Source organism: Hypomesus transpacificus, unplaced genomic scaffold (genome assembly GCF_021917145.1).
Source record: "Hypomesus transpacificus isolate Combined female unplaced genomic scaffold, fHypTra1 scaffold_89, whole genome shotgun sequence".
NCBI lineage: Eukaryota > Metazoa > Chordata > Actinopteri > Osmeriformes > Osmeridae > Hypomesus > Hypomesus transpacificus.
In genome coordinates, this window is record NW_025814040.1 from 367288 (window position 1) to 392973 (window position 25686).

Consider the following 25686-nt stretch of genomic DNA (forward strand, 5'->3'; position numbering starts at 1 on the left):
AAATTGCACTCCATTAAAATACCCTTTGTCACCGTTGTACAAAAGAAACATGCTGACTTGTTCACAAGCAATATACAAACTGGTCCAACTCACTCCAATCTTTTCATTGTGGCAAAAAGGGGACAATTTCGACAATGTCGACTAAAATAATCAATAGGAAAAAACGCTGTATGTATTGTATGTGATGTGACATTGATGTTCCGTAAGACAACAATAACCCAAAATAATATAGTAATGAATTCAGAACAGCATTGATTGTCAAAATGTTTAAACCTAAAGATAAAAACAAAAAAATTATAATAACAAAGAGTAGCAGTCCCCCCACACACACACAAAAAAAAATCTAATCCTGATGCAAAGAATGATCTTTACACTCACATAGACACGACTTATTGACTCAGGCACCATCAACAAACGGACCATGTTTATCTGTTTGGTTAATGCTTTGACTGCAGCACAGAAGGAAAACAATGTGTGATACACATTAATGCCTCAGATAAATTAGCTAGAAAACCCAAAAACTCAAGTGAAAACTCAGCTCACTATTTGATATGGATGAACATTGTGTAATCCAGTAGTAGAATCCCTGATCTACACAACAACCCCTTATCTGTTCTCACACAAACCAAATGGATTTACAGCAAAAACAGAATTACATGATAACACCATGTTTTGAAACAATTTACAGTTTATGGCCATATCAACAGGGGCCGGTTTTTCAAAAGTAATCTGATCGGATTACGGCTATCGGATTGGATCAAAACTTGAAAATGGGTATTTCAAAAGAAAAAAAGGATTCCGAAATATGATCACGTAATTTAATCTTGTTGTTGATCCGGATCAAACCTTGAGTTTGGGTTTTTCAAAACTTTTTGGTAGGATCGGGATCATTTTGATCCCAAAAATCTGGATTAAACTGACCCCAGCAGGAGGGTGGATTCATGGAGGATATCAGGTAACTAAACTTGGTTAGTTAAATAATACAACATTTATATCATCCATTTTACAGAATGTATCAATTACACTTTAATTGTTCAACATAAAGTAGGTAGGCTATGTAGGCTAGCATCCTTTCAGTACAGCAAATTATAAATTATAAATATTTCGGCCCCATAAAATAATACCCCAAACAGCTGTCAATATTGAACTCAAATAATAAATTCTGTCTTTGTTTATTAAACATTAACCACACTGACACAATCATCAGTCATGGACTTATCAAAAATAGTGTCTAACAATTGCATCTCTTATTGGTCTTCCAGTCGGGCCCTCATTCTGACAGAATGCCGGAGGTTGGTCAGTGTCTCCAATGGGCTCAGGTGCATCAGGGACGTCATCACAGACTTTGCACTTTGGAGCTCTCTATATAGAGCGCTCTCCCTCAGGATGCGCGCATCATGGACAGACCCTGGCCACTTCACAACACAGTTTGTGATGAGGAGCTCAGCGTTGCCCACAAGTTGAACATTGATGCTGTGTCTCCCCTTTCGGTTTACAAACTCCCACTCATTCTCATGAGGTGCTTGTATGTGCACATGGGTGCAGTCGATTGCTCCAATAATATTGGGCATATTCCCCAAAATAAATAAATTCTGCTTGGCCTGGTCGTCCTTCGGAAAAAAAACAAAGGCCCATGAGGGTAAATCTCTGTGGGATTTTGGGGGTGACATAAAATAAAGGATCTTGCTTGAAAGCGATTTGCAGTCTAGAACTAGGAGTCTAGGACTGCAAAACCTTTAAATTAGGATTATACCGAAGTTTAGGTATCTTAATCCATGATGTTCATCATACATATCTCTTGACTACTGACTATTACCATAGAACGTCTGCTGCAGAAACCCATATTAATTACTACTAACCCATACTGTCACAGTAAGTAAATCTAAAATGTTATGATGATTTGACAAATTCATTAATCAGGCTGGCCAATGCAGTTGAAAAACTTTTCAGAACCTCACAAACAGTTGATTTTTCCACAACCATGTATGAGTGGACTGCCTTTTTCCAAGACATGGACAATGTTCAAGTTCAAGTCTTTTATTTGATTCTGTCAAATAAAAGACTTATTGGAGGGGGGATGTTTATATTGTTTGTTTGCTGTTCCGTTCAGTCCTATTTTCTGATCAAATAAAGCATATTGGAGTGACCCCACACTATTCTACCTGTTGTTCTTTACATAGCTAAATTGTGATAGTCCCATTTAGACCACAGGTAATCCAGATTTGGTAATCCTAAAAAGTTAGAATCCAGATCAGAGTAATCCAATTCCACATTGCTTTGAAAAACCAGCATAAAAATCTAATGTATTACGTGATCCTGGATAGCAGAAAAATAGATTTCCATATCTGGATCAGTTTGATCCAGAATCAAACTTTTGAAAAACCGTCCCCAGATGATCATATATCATATGACGTATGTTCCGGACTATAAGTCACACTTTTTCTTATAGTTTGGATGTTCATGCGTCTTATAGTCAGGTGTGACTTATATATCAAAATATATATAATTTAATGTTTTTAAATGTGAATTCATACTGACTGACATGAACCAACAAGTTCAACGGATTCAGTGATGTGGAATGAGATCGGGAGCTTGCTGAACTATCTTACCGGTAACTTGCTTATTGGACTCGCTAGCTTGTTATGTTAATTTAGGATATTCAGCCTTCCAGGTATGTTTTTTATGCTATTGTGTAGCTGAATAACTGTTAATGTGTTACGTTAACATACCGGACACCTAGACCGTTGTTCTGTGTGCCATTGTGTAGTTGAATAATTTGCCTTTCCAGATTAAATGTCTGTCCTTGGTCTTGTATTTTGTGAAATAAATTTCGAAATAAATGCGATTTATAGTCAAGTGCGACTTATATATGTTTTTTTCTTCTTCATGACGTGTCCTATGAATGACATCATTTTTTGACTGACGCGACTTTTAGTCTGGAAAATATGGTACTTTGCACAGGTTGTACGTAAATGTGCAACAAAGCTTCACTGATCATTGTGATACATTTCAAGGTCCAATTTGTAGGCTACATCAAATATATATTTGTTTTATTTTTAAGAAATATTGGAAAAGAGAGATCGTGTAAGAGTTAGCCATTTGTGTTGGGGAAAAAAGGAAGAGGGGAAAAGGAGAAGAAAGTGAAAGAAGAAGTGACCCACGGGCCGTCTGAGTAACAGGAAGAATAGGAACAGGACCTGACAGCATTGGGGCCCAAGCAAAAGGAGTGACACACTAGCCAAAAGGGGGAGCATAGATCAAACACATACAACGACGTTTCTTGTCCTGGTGAACTATTGCCCTGTTAACCTTTTTCACATACTGTCATAAAACATTTACTCATGATCAATGTGCAAAGATTTTAGAAGTGTGGGTGGTTATTCATCAGAGATATTATATGCTGTATATTATATGCATATATATTATATGCTGTTATGAAGCCTTATTTCTTTTTTCCAGAGAGGCATATTTACAAGGTGGCATATTGTCTATATTCTCGATTACAGAACATCATATGAGCTTAATAACATTAACCTAGCAATGTTCTTAGTAAAAGGGGCTCCAGCTCAGTGTGCCTATAGAGATGAGCGTCTGACAGGCAGTGGAGGACAGCCACACCGTTTCCACCAGACTGAAGTGTAGCAGGCCCAGTGCAAAGCCACAGGCTATGTCAGTCAGGTGATGCTTCCCCAGTAGTACCCGGGATAGGCCAACTAGGAAAGCCCAGAGGATCAATAGGATGCGAAGGGGCATGGCCAGAACCAGGTGCGACAGAAGGAACTTAGACACCATGGCTGCTCGGCTGGCATGGGCTGCAGGGAAGGAGTAGACATCCATGGCGACATAGTCCATGAAACCCGGATTCATCTCCCGTGGTCCTTTACGCTTGACCAGTTTCTGGACCCCGGCCACAGTCATGATATCCAGTATTAGGGCTGTAAAAAAAAGGAGAAGCAAGAGTGGAATCGGTTGTAGTTCATGTTGACATTAGCAAGTTATATAAAAAAAGTGTATACATATGTGTGTATTTCGTTCTACAGTATTATGCATTATGTAAGTGAAAACCATGTGCCTCAAATAATATAACATTATGTGTCCTCCCTGCTCAAAATGAGCTAGAACTGACAGCAGGCACTGAACGGAATCACACATCTACACGGGCAAAATCCAAAGAGATCAACTACATCGTTTGGTTTGCGTTACTTCTTAACATAAATGCTACCCTCTCCGCCCTAATTCATTCCTTACTGTGTGCATTATCATGATCTAACAGTTGCAGGATGGCTACGGCTCTGCTTCATCTCCCTATGCACATGATCAGGTCCTGTGATTTTCTTAATCGGTCTGGAAGTAGTCAAGCAAAACGTTAAATTTCTTAGCTAGCATTGAGAGCTTGTAATGTAAACAGTGATGTCCTAGGTTAGATTTGATTAAATGAATGCACTCGAGTTTGCCCTCAGAAGTAGGCTAAGACGTTTCAGACAAAATTATGCTAAATGTTTACAATATTTTGTCTAGTCTACAAAGAATATTACCTGAAATAAAAAAAATGCCAATAGAAAATAATCAGTATCTGTCAACATCCAAGAGGTTAAGATGTAAGATGTTGTTTATTATGTTTTTAATTACTCTATCAAGTATCAACCTTCGTAAAGTTTTTTTCTAAAGAAAACGCTCTGGGCCCCAACTCTACCACTAGCATTAGGACTAGTGCTAAGCATACGTTTTTAGCTGAAACATTATTTCACGATTAGGCCTAATTAAATATGAATAATTAGTTCTCCATCAACATAACAAACATTACATTGCAAATATTAATTTAAACAGTAAAATATTGCTAACTTCACGACAGCTAGCTAGTTAGGCCTACTACTTTGTATGATGATCTATCCTCTGCCCTGTGTTTGTCGTTGCCAGGCTGAGCAGAGAGGAGAAAGTGCTCCGCTGTTGTCCTACTCCCTATGTTGTTTATTGTCATAACTTTGTGAGTGATTGACTATGGTAGTTTTATAAGACTCTTTATTCAAATGCCAATGCATTTTTCAAATGGCAATTCAATGTGCAAAGTGGCAATACAATCCGCAATTCAATGTGCAAAGGGACAATGCAATCTGCAATTCAAATTGGAAAAGCATTTGTCAAATGACAATGCAATCCGCAATTCAGTTTGTATTATTTTCACGAAAATGTTAATGAACACTCATATTGACAAGGTTTTTTCGACTCTTTATTCAAATGGAAATGCATTTGTCAAATGGCAATTCAATGTGGGGCAGCGAAACAGCGCCGCCAGTGTATTGCATTACCATATACGTGTCACCACGCTCTTTTTGGTGCAAAATTCAAATGGAAATGCAATCTGTCAGTGGATTGTCAAGGCGGGTTTTCCGTTTGGACTTCACTTCCTCGTTCAGTGACTTGGATAATGTCAGAGAATGTTTAATATGGGGAGAACTCTCACTCTCGGGAGGGTGATTGGCCAATATGGCGGCTTGAACAGACGCTTTTCATTGAGCTACGCACCAAACTTTACAAAGACAGTGAAGAAGAAAATTTAAGTGAGAGCTATTACTTATTCATTGTTAAATACGTTTAGATTGGTTGTTACTGGATTTAAAAAGGGCAAATTTTTCTGTACTGACGAGCCAAGTCGTGACAGAAAAAGAAAGGAAAAAGCTAACCGCGTTCTAACTAACAAAGATCAGAACGTGCTCATCGATAACTGCCACAACTACGCTATACCGTTTGATAATCCCACGCTTTCCATGGCTGATGAAGTGGAATTTCCATCTTTACCTCTAACGCCAAACAAACCTCCCGCTGCCCCAAAAAAGACCAGAGATTCTGACGTTGTGGCTACCCTTTCTGTGCTCATAAACTCTAGATCGGAGTACATTGAGGAGATGGTAAGATCAAACACTCTGAGGATTGAGGGTTTAAAGAAAACTGTAGAATTTGCATGTGCTGAAATTAAAGTTAAAGGTTACTGTACTGTGAGTTACTGTAATTGAAAAAAGGGTGGAACAGAAGACGACGACGACTACAATAAACTTATCACTGATATGGAGCAACACACCAGAAGATGGAACTTGAGACTTAATGGAGTCCCTGAGGTACTGAACGAAGATGTGCGGAGTGAGGCTATCCGCATCTGCAAAGCAGTTATGCCCGAAAACAAAGCTAGAGTAGCAGACAGGTAGAAAGAAACTTCAGAATGACCCCAAACCAGTGGGAACTAGGAGAAAGTGGCTAGAAAGTGATTTTCGTTCCCACTCCTGGGCACTACTTCTTAAATGCATTTTTGCATTGATAACACCCTTATGGACTTTATGAGAAAAGTTCTCCCCAATTATCCTGCAGTCGTCACTGTCCATAAATGTATATAACTGTAAATAAAAAAAAACGAAATTCTAATGCTGCTGGTTTTGCTTGTAACTTTATTTTTATTCATTTTAGCAACACAAAATAGTTCTCAAACTGTCATTTATACATGTACCTAAACATTTGAGACAGGTATTGGTGCATTAATATACTCAAGTGTGAATGTAGACCATGAAATATGGTACATTTGTAGAAAATATGCTTATAATTGTATGGATTGGCACCAAGCAAAATTAAACATACACATTGTAAATTTAGCAAAACTGTGATGTTTTATACATCAAAATGTTCAGTAGGCACAGTGTAATCACAGAAAGATAAAAAGAAAGAAGCACACTGGCCCAAGTTGGCTGAAATGACTCAAAATGCTACCCCGTCCCCCTTAATTCTGAATAATGCCAAACATTTGACAATTCTACAATAGATTAATTACAGCTCAAAATCCACTTAAAATACAACACAGCGCATCTTTACTCATCAGTATTATCCCTACTCGTCAGTATCATACTCATCAGAATCATCTTTACTCATCAGAATCATCTTTACTCATCAGAATCATCCCTACACATCAGAATCATCTTTACCCATTAGTATTATCCCCAGAGGTGGGACCAAGTCATTTTTTGCAAGTCCCAAGTAAGTCTCAAGTCTTTGCCCTCAAGTCCCGAGTCAAGTCCCAAGTCAAGACAGGCAAGTCCCAAGTCAAGACAGGCAAGTCCCGAGTCAAGTCCAAAGTCAAGACTGACAAGTCTCAAGTCAAGTCCAAGTCCTGCAGTTTGAGTTTCGAGTCCTTTCGATCACAGAGTAATAATATATTTACACAGATATGACCAGTATGCTTTTAAAATCTGTATTTATTTATTATAAGTACAAGTATAACTTGTATAAGTGCAATTGAAATTGCAGACACATTTTTTTGCTGACATTGCACTATTAACCAGTCATTTTTTACATTTAACTCATATTTTGAAAGAATATTCTTCACTTTAAACCACTCCTTTATAGAATGAACACATTTGAAAAAACAAGTGCAACTGTAATTATTTGTACAAAAGTGCTAACATTATTTTGCATTTTAACTAGTTACACAGCAGTTTCTGTCCTGTATTTATCTCATCTCATTTATCTCACCTCATATTGTCTGTGTGTGTGTACATGTGAGAAACGTAACAAATACATGAACATAACAATGAACAGGGTTGTGCTTTTTATATGTCAGGGCCCTATGCTACATTTACATTTATTCATTTAGCAGACGCTTTTATCCAAAGCGACTTCCAAGAGAGAGCTTCACAAAGTGCATAGGTCACTGATAATAACAACAAGATAGCCCCACAGCATTGCGGGTAGTCAAAAACAAGAAGTACATATTGTGAACAACCAAAAAATAGGGCTAAAGGGAAGAAACCATAAGAGCATGTAGTTAAACAAGTTAAAATTACACAACATTAATCTCTAAGTGCAGGTGTACCTGTAGGAAAGCAATAAAAATAGGATTAACTAAAAAAGAATACAACAGTTTAAATCAGCTACCACTAACCAACAAGAGCAACAGTCTAAGCAAGAGTCATTGTGAACCTTGAGGAAACTAGCGTTGGGTTCAGCAAACCATTCCTAAGTACCATTGTACTCCCGGAACAAGTGCGTCTTGAGCCTTCTCTTGAAGGTGGAGAGCTATGCTGCATTGCATTTGCAAAAGACCAAATTGGCCAAAAGTCTGTCAGTCATTTGTGCACGATGGGGATGTAGTATGATCCACCATGGCTGAAAACTTGCTCCACTGGAGCACTGGAGGCAGGCACTGATGGCCACTCGGAACAGTGAAGGAAGAGCTCTTCATGTTCAATGCCCAGAATAAATAAATAGCGCGTTCTGTCCTTCGGCTATGTCAAGGTAGTGACTTAGTTGAGTGTAGTGTAGGAGGCTAACAAGTAACACTAGCAGGTAGTAGCATTGCTACGAGTATTATGCTAGGTTGCTAGGTAACGGAAGCCAACTAGCTAGCTAGCTTCCGTTTTGAAAAAATAACTCGGAAGCGTCGGTAATATTTAGAACTCAGTCCTCACGGATGTCAGAAAATCCCTTATAGCCACATATGAATTGTATTGAAACTACTCTTTATTACTCATATTATTAATATCAATCTTAACATTGTGTTAATATGAATTGTATTGTGTGTGTGTGTATGGTAAACATCACTTTAGAGTTGCTGCTGTAGCAGATTACAGCACTGGTCATATATTGTAAAATTTATTTTGGGATTTGTGAAGTTAGGTTGTATGAGGGACTACCGTTCTTTGTGCAACTTCAAATGTCGAACGAAGTTGGAGGTTGTTGCGTCTCAGTCTGAAATCTTCGACCCGCATGTTTTGCAGACTGCACTTCGTTTTTTGTTGACCACCTTGTAGTTTTCATACCCGAACGAAACTATCTTTGGTATCATTTTTTCCCTAACTGGCGCGTTGTTTGACAATTGCTCTTTATTGGTTGACCTGCAGTTTGATTGGATGGATGCTGTCGCTTCAAAACAACGTGGATCTAATTTGATTGGATGTTGTGCCGACAGCACGTACACACACACACACAGACGCACACATACACAATGAAAGATACAGAGCGTTCCTTAGTAACATACTTTTTAATATTTGGGTTTTGGGGAGAGGAGCAAGTCTTATCAAGTCAAAAGGCTAAAGTCCAAGTGAAGTCACCAGTCATTGATGTTTAAGTCCAAGTCGAGTTGCAAGTCTCTTTACATTTTGTCAAGTCGAGTCTAAAGTCATCAAATTCATGACTCGAGTCTGACTCGAGTCCAAGTCATGTGACTCGAGTCCACACCTCTGATTATCCCTACTCATTAGTATCATCAGAATCATCCCTAATCATCAGTAACATCTTTACACATCGGTATCATCCCTAATCATCAGCATCATCCCTAATCATCAGTATCATCCCTAATCATCAGTATCATCCTTAAGCATCAGTATCATCAGTATCGCTATAGTCGGAGCTGTCATCCCATGTAGCCCTTTCCTCTGTTTCCTGGGTAACATTTGCACAATTTTGGCACCGACAAATCAATACAAGAAAGTCTTGCAGACATACAGGAACATCTTCCAGACTCACATTTGCCTTGCTTGCAACTGCAGTGGACTACCTCCAACACACTTTCAGGGGCAGGATTTCTAGTCAAGTATTTTATTTTCAGATGCACTGAAGAACACTAGGTAGGTAGCCAGATGGCTGAGCGGTGAGGGAGTTGGGCTAGTAATCAGAAGGTTGCCGGATCGATTCCCTGCCATGCCAAATGATGTTGTGTCCTTGGGCAAGGCACTTCACCCTACTTGCCTCAGGGGGAATGTGTACCCCTGAGGAAATCCCTGTACTTACTGTAAGTCGCTCTGGATAAGAGCGTCTGCTAAATGACTAAAAAGCGTCTGCTAAATGACTGTAAAATGTAAATGTAAGGTCAGACTGGTCACTGAAAAATTCTAAGGACAATACAACGCAAAGCAACCTGGCATGACATGACATAACATATAAGTACACAGAACATAGATTACATTTATGATAAGCAAAAATATAATAAACCTCCTAATATTTAATAATATACAATATTCAATACAGTATAGTAAACCTCTAAATACATAATAACCTATACTATTACTAACCTTATAAACCTAAACTAACCTAAGACAAGTGAAGTACAATAGTGCAATATAGCGTATAGTGTAACCAGTAGCTGAAAGTGGCAGTGTGTAAACTAGTGAGAAGTGTATCAGTGTCCATATTAATGTTCATTCAGAAGCCTGATGGCTCTCGGAAAGAAACTGTTGTCCAGTCTGCATGTGTGAGACCAAATGCTACGCTATCGCCTTCCAGAAGGCAACAGGGTAAAGAGACTGAATGATGGGTGGTAACAATCTCTTAGAATCCTGCCAGCTTTCTTGAGTCCTCCAGGTGACTGCTAACTCCACATCCTCAAGCTGCCATCCATTGCCAATTGGTGAAGGGGCACACATTATACCCGTCAGAGAATGTGTCATTATGGCTGCTTGATAGTTTGCCCTTTTGCAGTGTTGATACAGGGCGTCACTTGTCGGGGGCATGGATAGTTCTGGCAAAGCTGACGATGCCATGCAGAATGCTTTGTATCTTGCATCGTTCACTGTTTTGGCATATGAGTGGCCATACAGGTGGAACACATATTTGCAAAGTAGTTGCAAGGTAGTTCATCCTGGTGTCAGGACAATTCCTCTCTCTCAACGTCAGCAAGACCAAGGAGATGATTGTGGACTATAGGAGGCGGCAGGAGGAGGAGCATGCACCCCTACACATCAACGGATCCGAAGTGGAGAAGGTCAGCTGCTGAAGAAGAAGCTCTCAGCCCTGCTAAAACTGCTACCCAGATTTGTAAATGCAGTCAGGTATTCATCTTTCTCACAAGCAACAGAAAATACCTTTCTTTGCCATAAATGTCAATGAAACGCCTGTAGCAAGTGGAGTGAAATCCAGTGTCTTCGGGAGCATCGTCTAACTCAACTTCGAGACAATGTTTGTATGTTTCTGCTATTTTCAGATTCTCACCCTGCAAGCTAAGCCACCGTTTGGCCCTGTTTCTGAATGTATCCCACCGTAAGCAGGTAAAATACTTAGTTTTTTCTTTCTTTATGGACTTGACATGCATGTAGCATTGTTTAAAATCCTTACCACGTAGTTTTGAAGGTCTGGCCTTAATTTCCTCGTTTTCGCTACTTGATATTTACGAGATCGATAGATAAAACCTCTTGGACTCTTTAAATGTTGTTACAAAAAGCGGCCACTTTATTGGTCTAGCGGCAAGCACGTGATGATTTCCTCATCACTCATGATCCAAATATAATTACGCGATGAAAGAACTAGTGCTGACTTTACATTTACATTTATGCATTTAGCAGACGCTTTTATCCAAAGCGACTTCCAAGAGAGAGCTTTACAAAAAGAGCATAGGTCACTGATCATAACAACGAGGTAGTCCCAAACATTGCAGGCAGCCAAAACATGAAGCATACATTGTGAAAAAACTAAACAAGTGCCAAAAGGGAAGACCCATAAGAGCATGCAGTTATACAAGTTTACAAGTTAAAACAACATGAACCACAAAAAAGTGTAAAAAGTGACTTTAAACACTAATAAAAAATTAACTGCAGGATTCCACATGGAGAACTTTTTTAAATCTTTTATCATCAAAGGAATGTAGTGCCCCATATATGTGAACGGGATGAAACGAAAAACGGCTTCACCTTACGGTCTATATGTAACATTGGTTGGGCTGAAAATGGCCCGGATGCTGTTCTATGCCCCCTGATACATCCAGTAACATTTTTCCAGGAAAAAAAGGCTAGGTTTTCTTCTTTTATGGTACGCTCATGAATATATAGATGAGCAGCGCGCTGATTGGTTGATTTACAACGAGTGAAACAGCAGAGCAAAGACGCAACACGGCCACAACACTCACTGAAACAACGAAGGTAGAGACTTGAAATAAAAATGTACAAGTAAATCTATTGTGTCTACACAACACTGTTTTCAACAGATTGACTAGATATCATTTGAAATGATTATGTTCGTTGTATCCACTTCTAGTGTCGAAGCAAACAGGATCGATTTTGTCGGTAACAGTTATTAGCAATGCTAACGTATCCTGTATCTAGCACCTGCCTTTCTCCAGTTCTTTCAAATAGATAATCTAGATAGGCTAGACTGCTATTCCTTTTCTGGCTATTTTTTTGGAAGCTTCCCTTCTAATGCCGACTACAGCTAGTATATCTAGAGTAATTTGCTAAGTAAGGTAGAGCTATGTTGATGTGTTTAGAAACGTATTTAGCATTCTACCTGTGCTGCATACAGGAGACGTTAGCATTGCTAATAGGCTAACTGTTAGTTACTTACAGCTTGCGTTTGTGATGAGCATACGGTTGGAACAGCACCTCTTTTTCAGCAACAGCGGCTTAGCAAAACCTTCTTTAATAGTCCAAGGTTTTCATTCAAAACTGACTTTGGTGAAATGGTTTGAGCAAATGAATAAATGAGTGTCGAACTTCACAGGGATCTTATCATAGAAAAACATCAGCCATGCCCGTCGAGTGTCTGATTCCTTGGGAAGATTATGAAAAGTGTCAGCATTCCTAGTAACCTGGAACACTGCATTTATGATGGTCCATTTTCAATACAGACCTACTTTAAAAACGTTCTAACTTTCTCCTTTTTTGTTTGCGTGGAAGTACACAGAGCAGCGCACAGCTAAACTAGTGTCTGGGATCCTGGGCCAGAACACCAGAGGGCTGGTCTGTGTGTAAATGTTGGGGCGTGACAAAGGTGATGCTATATTTGTGTCGTCACAAATACAGCTTTTTCAAAACCGATTGTTTTACAGCTGCAGTTTCAAGTTGTGAGATTTAGATAGGAAAGAGGTGTCAATGGACTTTGAGGTTCACTCTATGCCCATTTTACCCACCGAACTGTTGTTATTCAACTATGACAAGGTAAATTTGGTTTCGCAATCAATGACCCCTTTAAGCTCTCCCTGTCAATACACATGCTACAAAGAGTTTTGGCTTGCTAATGTTGTTGCTAATGTTGCTAATGCTCTGACATTCTAGTTCCGCTTTGGATGCTATCAAGCTCAATGTTGCCAACTCCTCAGTAAGGAAAGTAGCTATTGGTTGTCCTAAAAGTCGCTAAATGACGTCATCGCCTAATTTGCATATTGGTAAGGGCTGCTGTGAGCAATACTATCTAGGCTACCTGTGACACTACTGCCTACTGCAGAGCCGGAGGAGGGCTGCTGATGACGAAATATACTATTGAGTGTCACTAAATCGCAACAAGATTGGCTATTTGAATGGTTTGAGAGGCAAGAAACAGGGAAAACTCTGGGGAATTTGATTATTAAGATATAGATATATTTAAAATAGTTGCCAAGTGCTTTTTAATGTCTTAACGTTTGGTGTATAACTCAGCTTTACAATACAGACAGTATGCCCGATCAAAACCTAAAGGTGAGCCTAAGAGATGGCCGCACTGACGAGAGCTCCGCAAAAACCCAGCTTTTTGTTAGTCATTTTAGTGTTCGTTACTTGTTTTGTCAATGTTATATTGTCGTTTATTCAGTACGACCGGCAGACACTTCTGGACATTAAGTTGTCACTTGGCAAGGATTATTTTAAGAACTTTTATTCCACTTTTCGGAGTGCGAGCTCGGACTGCAGCTGGAACGTTGTTGTTCCGCCGCTCAGACGGAGGAAGAAGAAACGTGGCCGGCGTGCTGGAGTCCTCGTTCGGAATCGGAAACGGTAGTTCAAACCTGCTTTACCAACCATCTTACTAGCTAACGTTCAGTCCATCGACAACAAAATGGATGAACTTAACGCTTGTGTCAAATTCCAATGGGACATCAGAAACTGCTGTGTACTGGCGTTCGTCGAGACCTGGCTGTCTCCGGAGATCTCCGACGTAGCGGTTACACCGTTGGGATTCACCATATATCGCCAGGACAGAACAGCTGACTCAGGGAAGTGCAGGGGCGGAGGGGTCTGTGTTATGGTTAACTCTCTCTGGGCTACGGATGTAGCGGTATTAGCATCTCACTGCTCTACGGTCCTTGAGCAGCTAACTGTAAAAATCAGACCCTTCTATCTACCTCGGGAATTCACTGCGGTCGTCATGAGTGCAGTCTACATCCCCCACCAGGTAGACAAGGCCGCTGCTTTGGATGAACTGTATGGGATTATCAATGGTCTGGAAAATGTGCACCCAGAGGCAGCCTTCATTGTTGTTGGTGATTTCAACAGAGTTAACATGAAGAAAGTCCTGCCCAAGTACTATCAGCACATTGACTTCTTCACACGTGGAGACCAGATCCTTGACCATTGTTACACAACATTCAAGGGCAGTTATAAACCCCTCCCCCGCCCTGCCTATGGGAAGGCTGATCACACCTCCATTCTTCTCCTCCCCGCATATGAACAGAAGCTTAAACAGGTCAGACCGGTTGAGAGGTCAGTTCACCTATGGAGTGACGAGTGTGTGACGACCCTCCAGGACTGCTTTGACACCACTGACTGGCTGATGTTCAAGGAGGCAGCTGATGGGGACATTAATGAATACTCAGACACTGTCTCCAGCTACATCCAGCACTGCATTGATGACGTTGTCCCCAAGAAGGTTGTCCGGTCTTTCCCAAATCAGAAGCCCTGGTTGATGCCGCGGTCCGGGCCAAGCTGAGAGCCCGCACTGTCGCCTTTAACTCTGGGGACCCTGATGAGTACAGGAAGGCCAGATACGACCTTCTGAAGGCCATCAAAGCAGCGAAAAGGGCTTACAGGACCAAGGTGGAGTCCAGCTACCATGGCTCTGACCCCAGGCGCATGTGGAGTGGACTTAAAGCCATTACAGACTATAAAGGGAGAGGCTACAATGAGAACCAGTCCTCTGTACTACTGCCAGACGAGCTGAACTCCTTCTACGCTCGCTTTGAGAGAGACAGTGACCCCCCTGCAGTGGAGCTACCTGAAGGCCAAGCCAGTGGTGTGCCTACACTAACTGTAGCCGAGGAGAGGCTGTGCTTTAAGAAGATCAACCCTCACAAGGCACCTGGCCCAGACGGCATATCAGGTAGGGCCCTCAGGGGCTGCGCTGACCAGCTGGCAGGGGTCTTCAGTGACATCTTCAACCTCTCCCTTAACCTGTCTGTACTCCCCACCTGCTTCAAAAGGACCACCATTATCCCTGTGCCCAAGAACACCAAGGTCACATGTCTGAACGACTATCGCCCAATAGCACTGACCTCTGTCATCATGAAGTGCTTTGAGCGGCTAGTCAAATCATTTATCTGCTCCTCGCTGCCCCCCACACTGGACCCTATGCAGTTTGCATACCAGTCCAACAGGTCTACAGACGATGCCATCGCTCTAACTATGCACACCGCTCTCTCCCACCTGGACAAGGGGAATACATATGTGAGGATGCTGTTCATTGACTACAGCTCTGCATTCAACACCATCATCCCCTCCAGACTGGTGTCCAAGCTTGTGGACCTGGGACTGAGCACCTCCCTCTGCAGGTGGATCTTCCACTTCCTGACGGGGAGGCCACAGGTGGTGAGAATCGGTGACCGCACCTCATCCGTTCTGATCACCAACACAGGCACCCCCCAGGGCTGTGTGCTCAGCCCTCTCCTGTTTTCCTTGTTCACCCACGACCGCAAGGCCCTACGAAGTGTGGTCTGTTCTGCTGAGTTCATCATCGGCAGGAAGCTCCCAGCCCTACAGGACACCTACCACACACGTTGCCTAAGGAAAGCCGGCAGGATTCTAAGAGACTGTTCCCACCCATCCTTCAGTCTATTTACCCCGTTGCCTTCTGGCAGGCGTTAGCAGCATCCGGTCGCGCACACGCAGACTGGACAACAGTTTCTACCCAAGGGGTAGATGGTAGCCTGATGGTTTCTACCATCAGGCTTCTGAATGGACACTGATATGGACATTGTTTTTCTGCACACTAGTCACTTATACACTGTCACTTTCAGCTACTGGTTGCTCTATCAGTAACTTGCACTACTGTACCTCACTGTACCTCGCCAACAGGCTCCTGTATGGTCATTGACATTGCACTATTGTACTGTACTCCACTTAGGTTAGAAAAGGTTATAGGGTTGGAACAGGTTTCTTGTGCATTTAGGGTTAGTATAGTGTAGCATCTATTGTTATCTGTAATTTAGGAAGTTTTAGTATTAGGGTTAGTATAGTCGATATTTATTGCTATCTGTATATGTAGGAAGTTTCACTTATTTAAGCTCAGCATTGATGTAAATTGTGTTCCGTGTACTTATGTTATGTTATGCCAGGTGCTTGCGTTGTCTTGTCTTAAGAATTTCAGTGCCCAGTCTCACCTTGTGTTGTTCTGTGTACCTGACAATAAAAAGACTTGAACTTGAACTATCATCACCAATAAACGGTTTCAACCAGCCTTTAAACTCAGTGTTTGATTCCCACTCCTATCTGTATTTTTGCGAGTATAGTTTTGACTTAACTAGCTAGCAAGGGTTTCACGAGGAGGTGAGGTGACTGAGGCTGTGTGAGGTAAAATGTGGTGATCTATTTCACTGTGACAGTGAAGAAACATTTACATTTATACTTATGTACAGTATTTATTTTGCTCTGTAAGCCAGGGCAGGAACAATGGTGGCTTAGCGCATGCGTGATTCATTTGCAGTCTGGATGCGGAGTGTGTTGGTTTGCTGCTGTCTGCTCTGACTGCTGCGCAAGGCTATTGTGAGACTGGCTGCCTGTGAGTGCTTTGGGAAGGAGCTCACGGCACGGCAGCACCCGCAACTTGTACGAACCAGTGCACTGAAATTGGTCATTTTATGTCTTGAGCAATGTTAAACTCTCTAAATCTGCAGATTGATAATACAACCAGAACTTAACTAAACGTAGTCTTTCCGTTCGTGAAGAGGCGGACTGAAACACTTTCTGTTGCAGTTTGTCAATAAAGGCAACTATTTAATTCAATTGTGGCCTACTGTTGGGTCCGGATTTGAGGATTACCGAAATGGAAGGTGTCAGAATAAACACATGTCAAAGTCTTTTAAATTTTAATCAGGGACATTCCTATGAAATAATCTTAGATAAACTGTTCACGTTTCAAAACGCAGTTGAAGGAAGCAGAAGAAAAAACTAATAGTCCACGACAGAAGTACGAAATGCCATAATGGTTGTTTGGCTATCAATTTTTACGTTTAACTTTAATTTATACTTTTGCATAAGTAACCTACTATTTGCTACATTCTTCGATAGACAAACAAATATCCTGGGGTACGAAACTCAGGCTTTTGTATTTTGTACTTCTCTCAATCAATTTCTTATTTCTTGTTAGTTAGCCTACTGCATCCAATCAGCGACGAAGTGTAGTACAAACCCCTTCCTTTTTGAGTTAATGTAATGTGTTTTTGAGTTAATGTAATGTGTTTTTGAGTTATGTAATGTCATTTCCAATGGCTTAATGATATGGGGGGACAGGGGGACAAAGCAGGACAATTTGTCCCCCCCAATATTTGATCATACTGTATGATTATGCGGGCAATATCGATGACTGCTAGCCTACGTCTTTCTTTCCAGCTCCGAAAAATCAGCTCCGAAAATCTAATCCCGGCCAGTCTATTTCCCAAATCCTTTCGACTTGCCTTACATTAATGAAACCTATTTCTCCTGAAATCCATGTTATGTTTTCCCTATAACTTATTCGTCAATGAGTGAGTTAGCAGCGCAACATCAGACAGACGTTTAGCAAGTATTAATGGATGGTAAATATCCAGTATTTGGCTAACATAATCCCTGAGATAAGGATGTGAATTAAACTAGAATTTTGAGAGAAATGTAAAATTAGCAGTATAGTGGCCAAACAGGGTCGGCCCAAGCCTTTATGGGACCGTGAGCAGAATTGATTTGGGGGCCCCTCTGAGTCGCCTATTTTTATTTTTTACATTAAACTGTAATTTAATGTGCTCTTGGGGGCCCTCTGGTGGCCACGGTGGCCCTAAGCAGCCGCTTAGTTTGCTTATGCCTTGGGCCGGCCCTGTGGCCAAAAATGAACGAGACTTCAGCAGCTGACGTCCGTTATTTCTTTGGAAAGAAAAAAAAAGTGTGTTTCTGGAGATGTTAGACATTATTAACAGAGTAGTAGTTCATTTAACATGTTTTAAGGTACAGGACACCAGACTGACATTAATAGCTCTTAACTGACATTGTGAGTGAATGTATATGGGTAAGATGGGGTAATGGGCCCAACAAAGAAAGTCCCACAGCTGTCCCTCCCAATGTTTGATTGACTATTTCGCCCTTGGTCGTTTCCCATTTGGGGGAGCGTGTCTTTGTATTCGGGGGAGGTGAGCACGTCATCCTATTTGGGGGAAGTTGACTCGTATTTGGGGGGAGTGTTTTCATTTGGGGAATGCACTCATATTAGTGGGTGTGATTTGCACTTCAGGGCCACCGTAGAATTGCCATTTGACAAATGCATTTCCATTTCAATAAAGAGTTGAAAAAACCTTGTCAATATGAAATGCAATGCAATAAGCGTTCATTACAAATGTTATTCAAAATAATACAAACTGAATTGCGGATTGCATTGTCATTTGCACATTGAATTGCCATTTGACAACTGCATACCATTTGAATTACGGACTGCATTGCCACTTTGCACTTGGAATTGCCATTTGAAAAATGCATTTTCATTTGAATAAATAGTATAAAATAAAACTCTGCGGTTTGTCTGAATACGTTACAGAGTTGCACAATAGTTTGGTGAGTGCTGAGTGGAAGGCTGTATTTACCAAGCAGTAGATTGACCAAGACTTCTTGTCCAGCCAGCGTATTACTCCTAGTTAGACACACGATAGTGCCAAAGATCCACGTGATGCCATGCCCAGTAAGCGCGAGCAGGGTGACCATGGAACGGACGCTCCCCCAAGACGACGACGTGTAAGCGCAGACCCCCATGCGCTTGGACAGACAAATGTCAATGGCGAGGAGAGAATTAATTGCTATCCCCTTGAACGAAGGGTTCAGCAGCATACAGTCTTCCTCTGGAAGTTTTGCGGGCTCTTTCCGATCCTTGTTGGCATTGTCGGTAGGTTCTTGCGAATGCTCACTTGACTGGCTTACTTGATGCTTGGCTTGACAAGGTCTCCTTGACGTGCCCCGGCTGTCACAGTTGACACCTCGCAGGGGTTGGTTGAGGGATATAAATTCGGGTCTGCTCAGGACGTTGTTCCGATCCCGCGTCCTGGCTCTGGAATTCTGATTTGACGGCATATTGGACTAGTTCCCACCTTGCCTCACAAAATTGTAAACAGTCTTTATGGTGCGTTTTAAAGGACAATTTATATATCTCGCCCACGACGGTTAAATCTTCCAAGAATTGGCTGCCGTCCTGCCCGTCCTCTCTTGCAGCACTCACAGATATATTTAGACTGTTTGGAATGCACGTTGCCCATGCTGCTTCAGCGCGACCCATGCAGGCTTCAAAAGGGCTTCACTACATCGGCCAATCTTGCGGAAAACAATCTGTGGGAAACACAAAAATATAATCATTTATTATTACACATAAAACGATGCAAACACAAATTACACGGAATTGCACGTTTTAATGTTGTGATGTGTGTTGTCTCTATGATACTGTCTTGTCTAAATACACGCATGTTTTCGTTTGCTATACTGAAAAGGCTATGAAAGATAAATGTAACATACAACGACTGAGACACATTTTATAATTTTACCCTTCCGACGAACAAGAATGGGCCATCCTTGAGATCTCTCGCGCGCATTCAAGGAATTCAGGTTAGGCATACTCCTTTCCCCACCAATCAACTCAATTATCAAACGTCTCTAAACCCTGCAAGTAATTTAATAATTAGCCTTCAGAATATAAGAAATATTGGCTATCGTTGCAGTCCTTTTTTATGTAGACATGACGTAACATACACAACCCCAATCCAATCGTGCTTCTTCCGTGGCACGTCTTTCCGGATGGGAGTTCTCCAAGGTGCTTAAATGGACAGCGACAGAGCAGAGTCTCCATTCTCGGATTTGAAGCGCATGGGATAGGCTACTTTTAAATGTTTCGTGAATGAGATATAACTTAGCGAGATAGGCTACATGGATATGATGGGGAAACAGGATACCATTTAGATAACAGGTAGGCTGAGGAATTAAAGGTTTTTATTTTCTGTCTTCTGTCAACGCATTGGTAAAAACAAAAAACAAACCTAAAGCCAGAACATATTAATGCAGAGTAGCCTAGTCTATAGAAGTAAGCTATTCAACAAACAATCATTTTAATATAACTTAGATGTATGGATATCCATTATGAGCAAGCTTTTAGTTTCTATAGCCTCTAGGCCTAGTACATACCGCTTAACACCATGACAATTACGATTTAAGCTTGGCTACTGTCCACACCACTTTTTTGGCTTTTATTGATTCAGCCTAAGCATAGTACCAGAAAGCCAACGTTTCACTAAGAAAACAAAAACACTACATTTCCCAGCATGCAAGCAGACGAAAGGGGAAGTGTCGTTACAGAGGTACTTAAATAAAGGGGCAGATGCTCAAGCCGTTAAAATAGACCAGTGCAGAGGGTGAACCTGCAGCGGCCTCGATGGGACCAGCGCAGAGAAACGACTGTCTTTCCTGGAATTGAGACTAAAATATATCCTGCAGCCTACTTCTGAAATCGAAGAGTATTCGTGTCGGATTATAGGCAATTCGAACGAATCAAACGAAGTTTTGATTATTTCTTACAAGAAAAGGACAATATCCAGATGGAGGAAGCAAAGTTGACCTGGTTACCTTTGGATGTCACGCTGTTCTTTCTGAACCTCGATGAACTAAACCTATGTTCAAATGATACTTTTCCAAGACCTTGACATTCTCTCACAGCAATACAAGGGAAGGAACCGACGTAAAAGATAACGGTATACCATTCGGACCACGGGAGCAGGCGCGCAAGACAGACCAAGAAACTACCTAAGACACAATTTCTTCAGATTTAAAACATCTAAAAGTATTGAAGGCCAGTTTTCTTAAAATTGTAATGCTTCAATTCACGCTACATCGTTTCATCATACATCGGGGGAGTCTAGAACGTCTTTACGTTGACTTATGACCTGGGCAGTAATAGGATATTCTTCCCATTAAACGCCACACTGAATTATTTAATTTGTTTCAGCCAGGTTTGGCAAGTTTATAGCCAATTAAGGCAAATTGAACTTGAATTCTCAAGAATGTATTCTATTTATAAATAACTATACAGTCAATGAATTAAAGTCTAATTGCATTTAATGCAAATAGTTTCTTCCTGCATAATTAAGACATTACTTAAAGCAGGTTCCAGACTGTCTCCCCTATTCACACAAAAAAAGATATTCTTGAAAAAGAAATGTTAGATGGCCTACTGCAACCGAGAAACATCTGATGTCACGCACAACAGGAAATGCAAGTTTAACCACACTAAACATAGAGAAGCACAACTATAGGTGCTAAGATCGTCCAATATGATGTTGAAGTGTTACGTTAGCAGTTTTTGTAAAATATGTTTACGTCACAATTGTGTTTTGTCACAAAGTGAATGCGAGCGTAAGGTGAATCTCCAGTGGTCTGTTGTCTTTTTGCGCTGCCCAACCCTTAAGACAAGGAACATGAAGTTGCATCTTCACTTTTAGGGGAAGTGTTTTGCTTGTCCATTAAAAGAAGAAAGCATGCTTCTGTGAATTTTGCCACATTATTGAGTTGCAAGATGAATAGCTTTAAACAATGACAATATCTGCAAACAAATAGCCTACGTAGGACTTTGTCATTTTCGGTGGCTTTTTTGACAATTTGAAATGTGGATACAATTGTGGTGAATTTGCTACTGTTTCCATGAGTCTTTCTTCTCCAGACCTCTGGACGTTGTTGTGGATTGTGTTGATATTTAATGCAATGGGCTGTATCCACAGCATTAGGTGTAAGCCAAAGAGTTTCCGTGAAAGTATCATAGTTCTGGAGGTGAACTCCTCCATTGACTCCAACCCTACCAGCATTGACGAGTCATCCAGCGTGGTTCTGCGCTATAGGACACCGCACTTCCGAGCCTCTGCTCGAGTTCTGGTGCCACCTGTAGCCGGGAAAGAGACGTGGACCGTTGGCTGGATTCAAGCATGCAATCATATGGAGTTCTACAACAAATATGGAACCAAAGGGATGTGAGTATCAACCACATAGAGTGCATTTAATCAGCAGAGTCAAGAGCAAAGGTGCCTAAGTTATCTAGCCCCATTTTACTAAACAACAGTGTCCAACCCTTTTGGATAATCATCAAGTTGCTGTAGGTCCAATTGAAAAAGATGCAATAAAGGCCTGACAACTTACTCACAACCCTAATAATAACCCAATCATGCACACAGTCTACCTATTAATGGCACTGAAGCTCGGACACCTCAAAGATATTTTGAGACAGACTGGTGGTGTGAAGTACAAAACGTCAACACACTCCATCCCACACGAATGTCATGAGCACCCTTTCGTTATTATTGCCTAAAGAGAACAAGTGGGTGTTTCACAACTTCTACTGACATTGTTGATGAATTCTATACTCCTTGCAATTAAACCACAGTAAACACAGTTATTTGGTGAATGTCAAATAGAAGAACCTCACAAAACATTCCATATTTTACTTTACTTCTCAAATATTTATACACTTTTAAAGGTACTTTTTGATCATAACAAACTTAGTATACTGACATCCAATGACAAAAATTATACTAAACAGTGTGATTTCATACTAGTCTAAGATTAGTTGTATAACATTTTATAGGCCTACAGCTGTTTTCAAAGGACTGCATAATCACACTGAGTTTTATTAAGAGAAATGAAGGGATCAAGTTCACAGAGAAGACAAAATGAAAATCTCTTTACCTCAGAGAGTCAACAGTAGAATGTATTTTCTATCACTCTGGTGCATAGAAAGTTTAACTGAGTGAGTGTCCTATTTGTGCTGAATTTAGTATATTCACAATTTAGTTTAGTTTAAGTTGTCAAACCGAACAAGGCAATGGTAACAAAGAAAAATCAAACGTGAAAAAATTAATGAAAAACACCCAGTTTTCCGATGTTCAATGACTAGTGACAGATGTGTGTGACTTGCAAATGTTAACACCATTATTTTTATCCCACATCATCCCCTTTGGCAGGGGACACTATTTGACAGGTTGCGTCGTTGCAGCGTAGAATGTTTCTGGGCTGCATGTCGAAGATTAGAGACATCATCCCAATACTATCATCCCCTCCCTACAATAGTGCCCCCACCCCTGTCCCAGTCTGGCTAGGTTTGTGTGTGTGTTAATCTCTTGGTGGGGCCTAGAGACACTGAATAGGGACACTATATTAATGTGGTGTGTGGAGATTAAGGATGCATCATGTCCCTCAGCAAAGGAAAAAAAGAAAGAGAGATACAGTAGCATTTTAAACCCAAATGGTTACACCAATTAATTAGTTCCCTAAAAAGAAGACCCAGATTGCAGTACCTCACCTTTAAGTGACATTTTATTACCTTTTAGGGCATACATTATACCATTTCACAGCAGTAAAGGAAATGCAACAGTATGCAGCCAATTCTGTATAGTACAATGATTGCATTAAGTACATGTTGGCATTGACAGCACAAGTCTCAGAGTATTACCTATTACGGCAGTAAACTTTCAGTATTCTGTCATTGAATAGAGCGATTCAATCATATTGACGAGGGTGTGTGTTTGTGTGTGGATGTGTGTGTGTGTGTGTGTGGGGGGGGGGGGGGGTTGTGCTGGTGATGTTTTTTGATTAGATTTCACTCAGTACAACTCGAGACAACTATCATCCGGACCGTGTAAGAAATTCACCCTAAACCTAACCCTAAGCTCTTAATGTGCCTTCAGTTTCCTTTACAAAAACAGGGAAAAGCAGGTAATTAATAATACTTAGCTCAGTGAGAAACTCAACAACAACAGGGACAAAACACAATCCACACACTTTGATAACACACACACAATCACACCCACCCTCACACACACACAAACACTCCTCTCCATAACAACCTCCTCTCTCACACACACACTAACTTCCACATTACAACCTACTACTTTTTGATTCTTTCTTACACACACAAACATGTGTGAGACTCACCATTATTGTAAAAAAATTGAAATCTATTATCAGAGTGGGATGAATGCATGCCAATGCAGAGCCTGTCATGGGTGCTGTTGGTTATACTATTCTGCAGTCTTTTCTGCTGATCCCCCTTCGGGAAAGAAATATCATCTCTTTGTTGATCAGGGGGGTGAGGGCCGGGGTCGATAACTGGACCGACTACAGTTTATGAGGCTCCTGTTTCTCAATGTCACCTGCTGTGTCTCGATACTCAAATGGCTTACATTCCTTTGTGAGTTATAGATTCTTGGTTGTAGTTGCCTATTTCACATCCTGTTCCTTTGACTGAATTGCTCACACCTATCTTCTTCACAACGGCAAATAAGAAAACACAACGGTGAATAGGAAAACACAACAGCAAATAGTAAAACACAACGACATTAACTTCTGACGGAAAAGGTAGGGTTCTAGCAGAAGACGGAGCCTCCTGATTGGACAAACGGACTGTCTGTCTTTTAACTGGAAGGAGAAGGCCCATTTTGAAAACATGAATCCCTCAAAGATACTTTCGCTATTTTCAAGAATGATTTTGATGCAAGGCGTAGGCTACATACAACGTGATAGTTGATATGTTGTCAACCAATCACAACATCAGGATGAGTATAAGCACTTGAAGTCACGTTTGTCAAATTAGTTCTAGCTATCAGTGTTAGTTGGCATACAAAGTTAGTCTTCTCTTATTAGTGTAGTTAGTGATTAGAGCTAGCAACAATGAATTGCAAATTAAGAGTTCCTATCGTCCAGCTATCTCTCAACACTCAGAAGAAATTTCAGGTCCACTCACTAAAAACTATGACCCTCTCACCGGACATATTGTATAATAAAATGTTTTAATGAATGTAATTGGTTGCCTTGTATATTATGTTCTATTTACCAAACTCCTTTCTTGTGTTAAATTAAGCAGTTGCTGGTGTGATTGCTATTTAGATTAGATTCAATTTGCATCAAGTACGGTACTACAAATATAAAGGTTCAAGTTCAAGTCTTTTATTGTCAGGTGCACAGAACAACACAGGGTCCGACTGGGCACGGAAATTCTTAGGACAATAAGCAAAGCAACCTGGCATAACATAAGTGCAGAGAACATAACACATGTTGTTAACATGTTAAATTGTAAGTGGGCTGATGAATAAAGAAACGTGGACAGTAGAAAGTAGAAAGTTAAATGTTCAGTAGAACAATAGTCCTCAATCATTAGGCTACAGTACGCAGCTAGCATAGCCATATCTAGCTCTGCTTCACAGTATGGCTGCCTATTGTTATAGGTTAATCATGTAATACATGAATGTTAATAAAGTATGAGACATATACATGATGCAACACACCAGTAACCAATTGATATTATGTGTTATTATACCGAAAATGTCGGTAAATCGAGATGGTGCTGCTGTCTGTCCCGTCGAAAACCATTTAAACAGGTGCTGTTCGTGTTTTTCACCACTCCTTATTGTTAAACGACAGACAGTCTGTTTGTCCAATCAGGAGGGTCCGTCTTCTGCTAGAGGCCCTACCTTTTCCGTCAGAAGTTAATGTTGTTGTGTTT

General features: G+C 40.8%; 2 protein-coding genes across 3 annotated transcripts in view; one reads left to right on the forward strand and one right to left on the reverse strand.

Moving 5' to 3' along the window:
- On the reverse strand, positions 1–19917 carry LOC124466280 (inactive phospholipid phosphatase 7). Its single transcript, XM_047018065.1, has 3 exons — positions 19697–19917; positions 18752–19484; positions 1–3935 (listed from the first exon to the last, which is right to left on the reverse strand). Exons 2-3 carry the CDS (start codon positions 19230–19232, stop codon positions 3547–3549), a joined length of 870 nt encoding a protein of 289 aa, XP_046874021.1. The 5' UTR covers positions 19233–19484; positions 19697–19917; the 3' UTR covers positions 1–3546.
- The window catches only part of fam78ab (family with sequence similarity 78 member Ab), an 11144-nt gene continuing 4497 nt past the window's right edge, over positions 19040–25686 (forward strand). The window contains exon 1 of one of the 2 annotated variants that reach the window (XM_047018067.1): positions 19040–19047. Coding sequence is in view for 1 of the 2 variants with exons in the window: in XM_047018066.1 (XP_046874022.1) it covers positions 21840–22162 (323 nt within the window). In the remaining variant the exon portion in view is untranslated. Of the gene's footprint in view, positions 19048–20532; positions 22163–25686 lie in introns of those variants that run through there. The other variant, XM_047018066.1, reaches the window with a different exon arrangement.

Coding starts and splice junctions, on each gene's coding strand:
- LOC124466280 (XM_047018065.1), bottom strand. CDS start 19,232: ATGCCGTCAAATCAGAATTCCAGAGCCAGGACGCGGGATCGGAACAAC. Junction 3,936..18,751: donor CTTGGTCAATCTACTGCTTG/GTAAATACAGCC, acceptor TTTTTTTTACAG/CCCTAATACTGGATATCATG.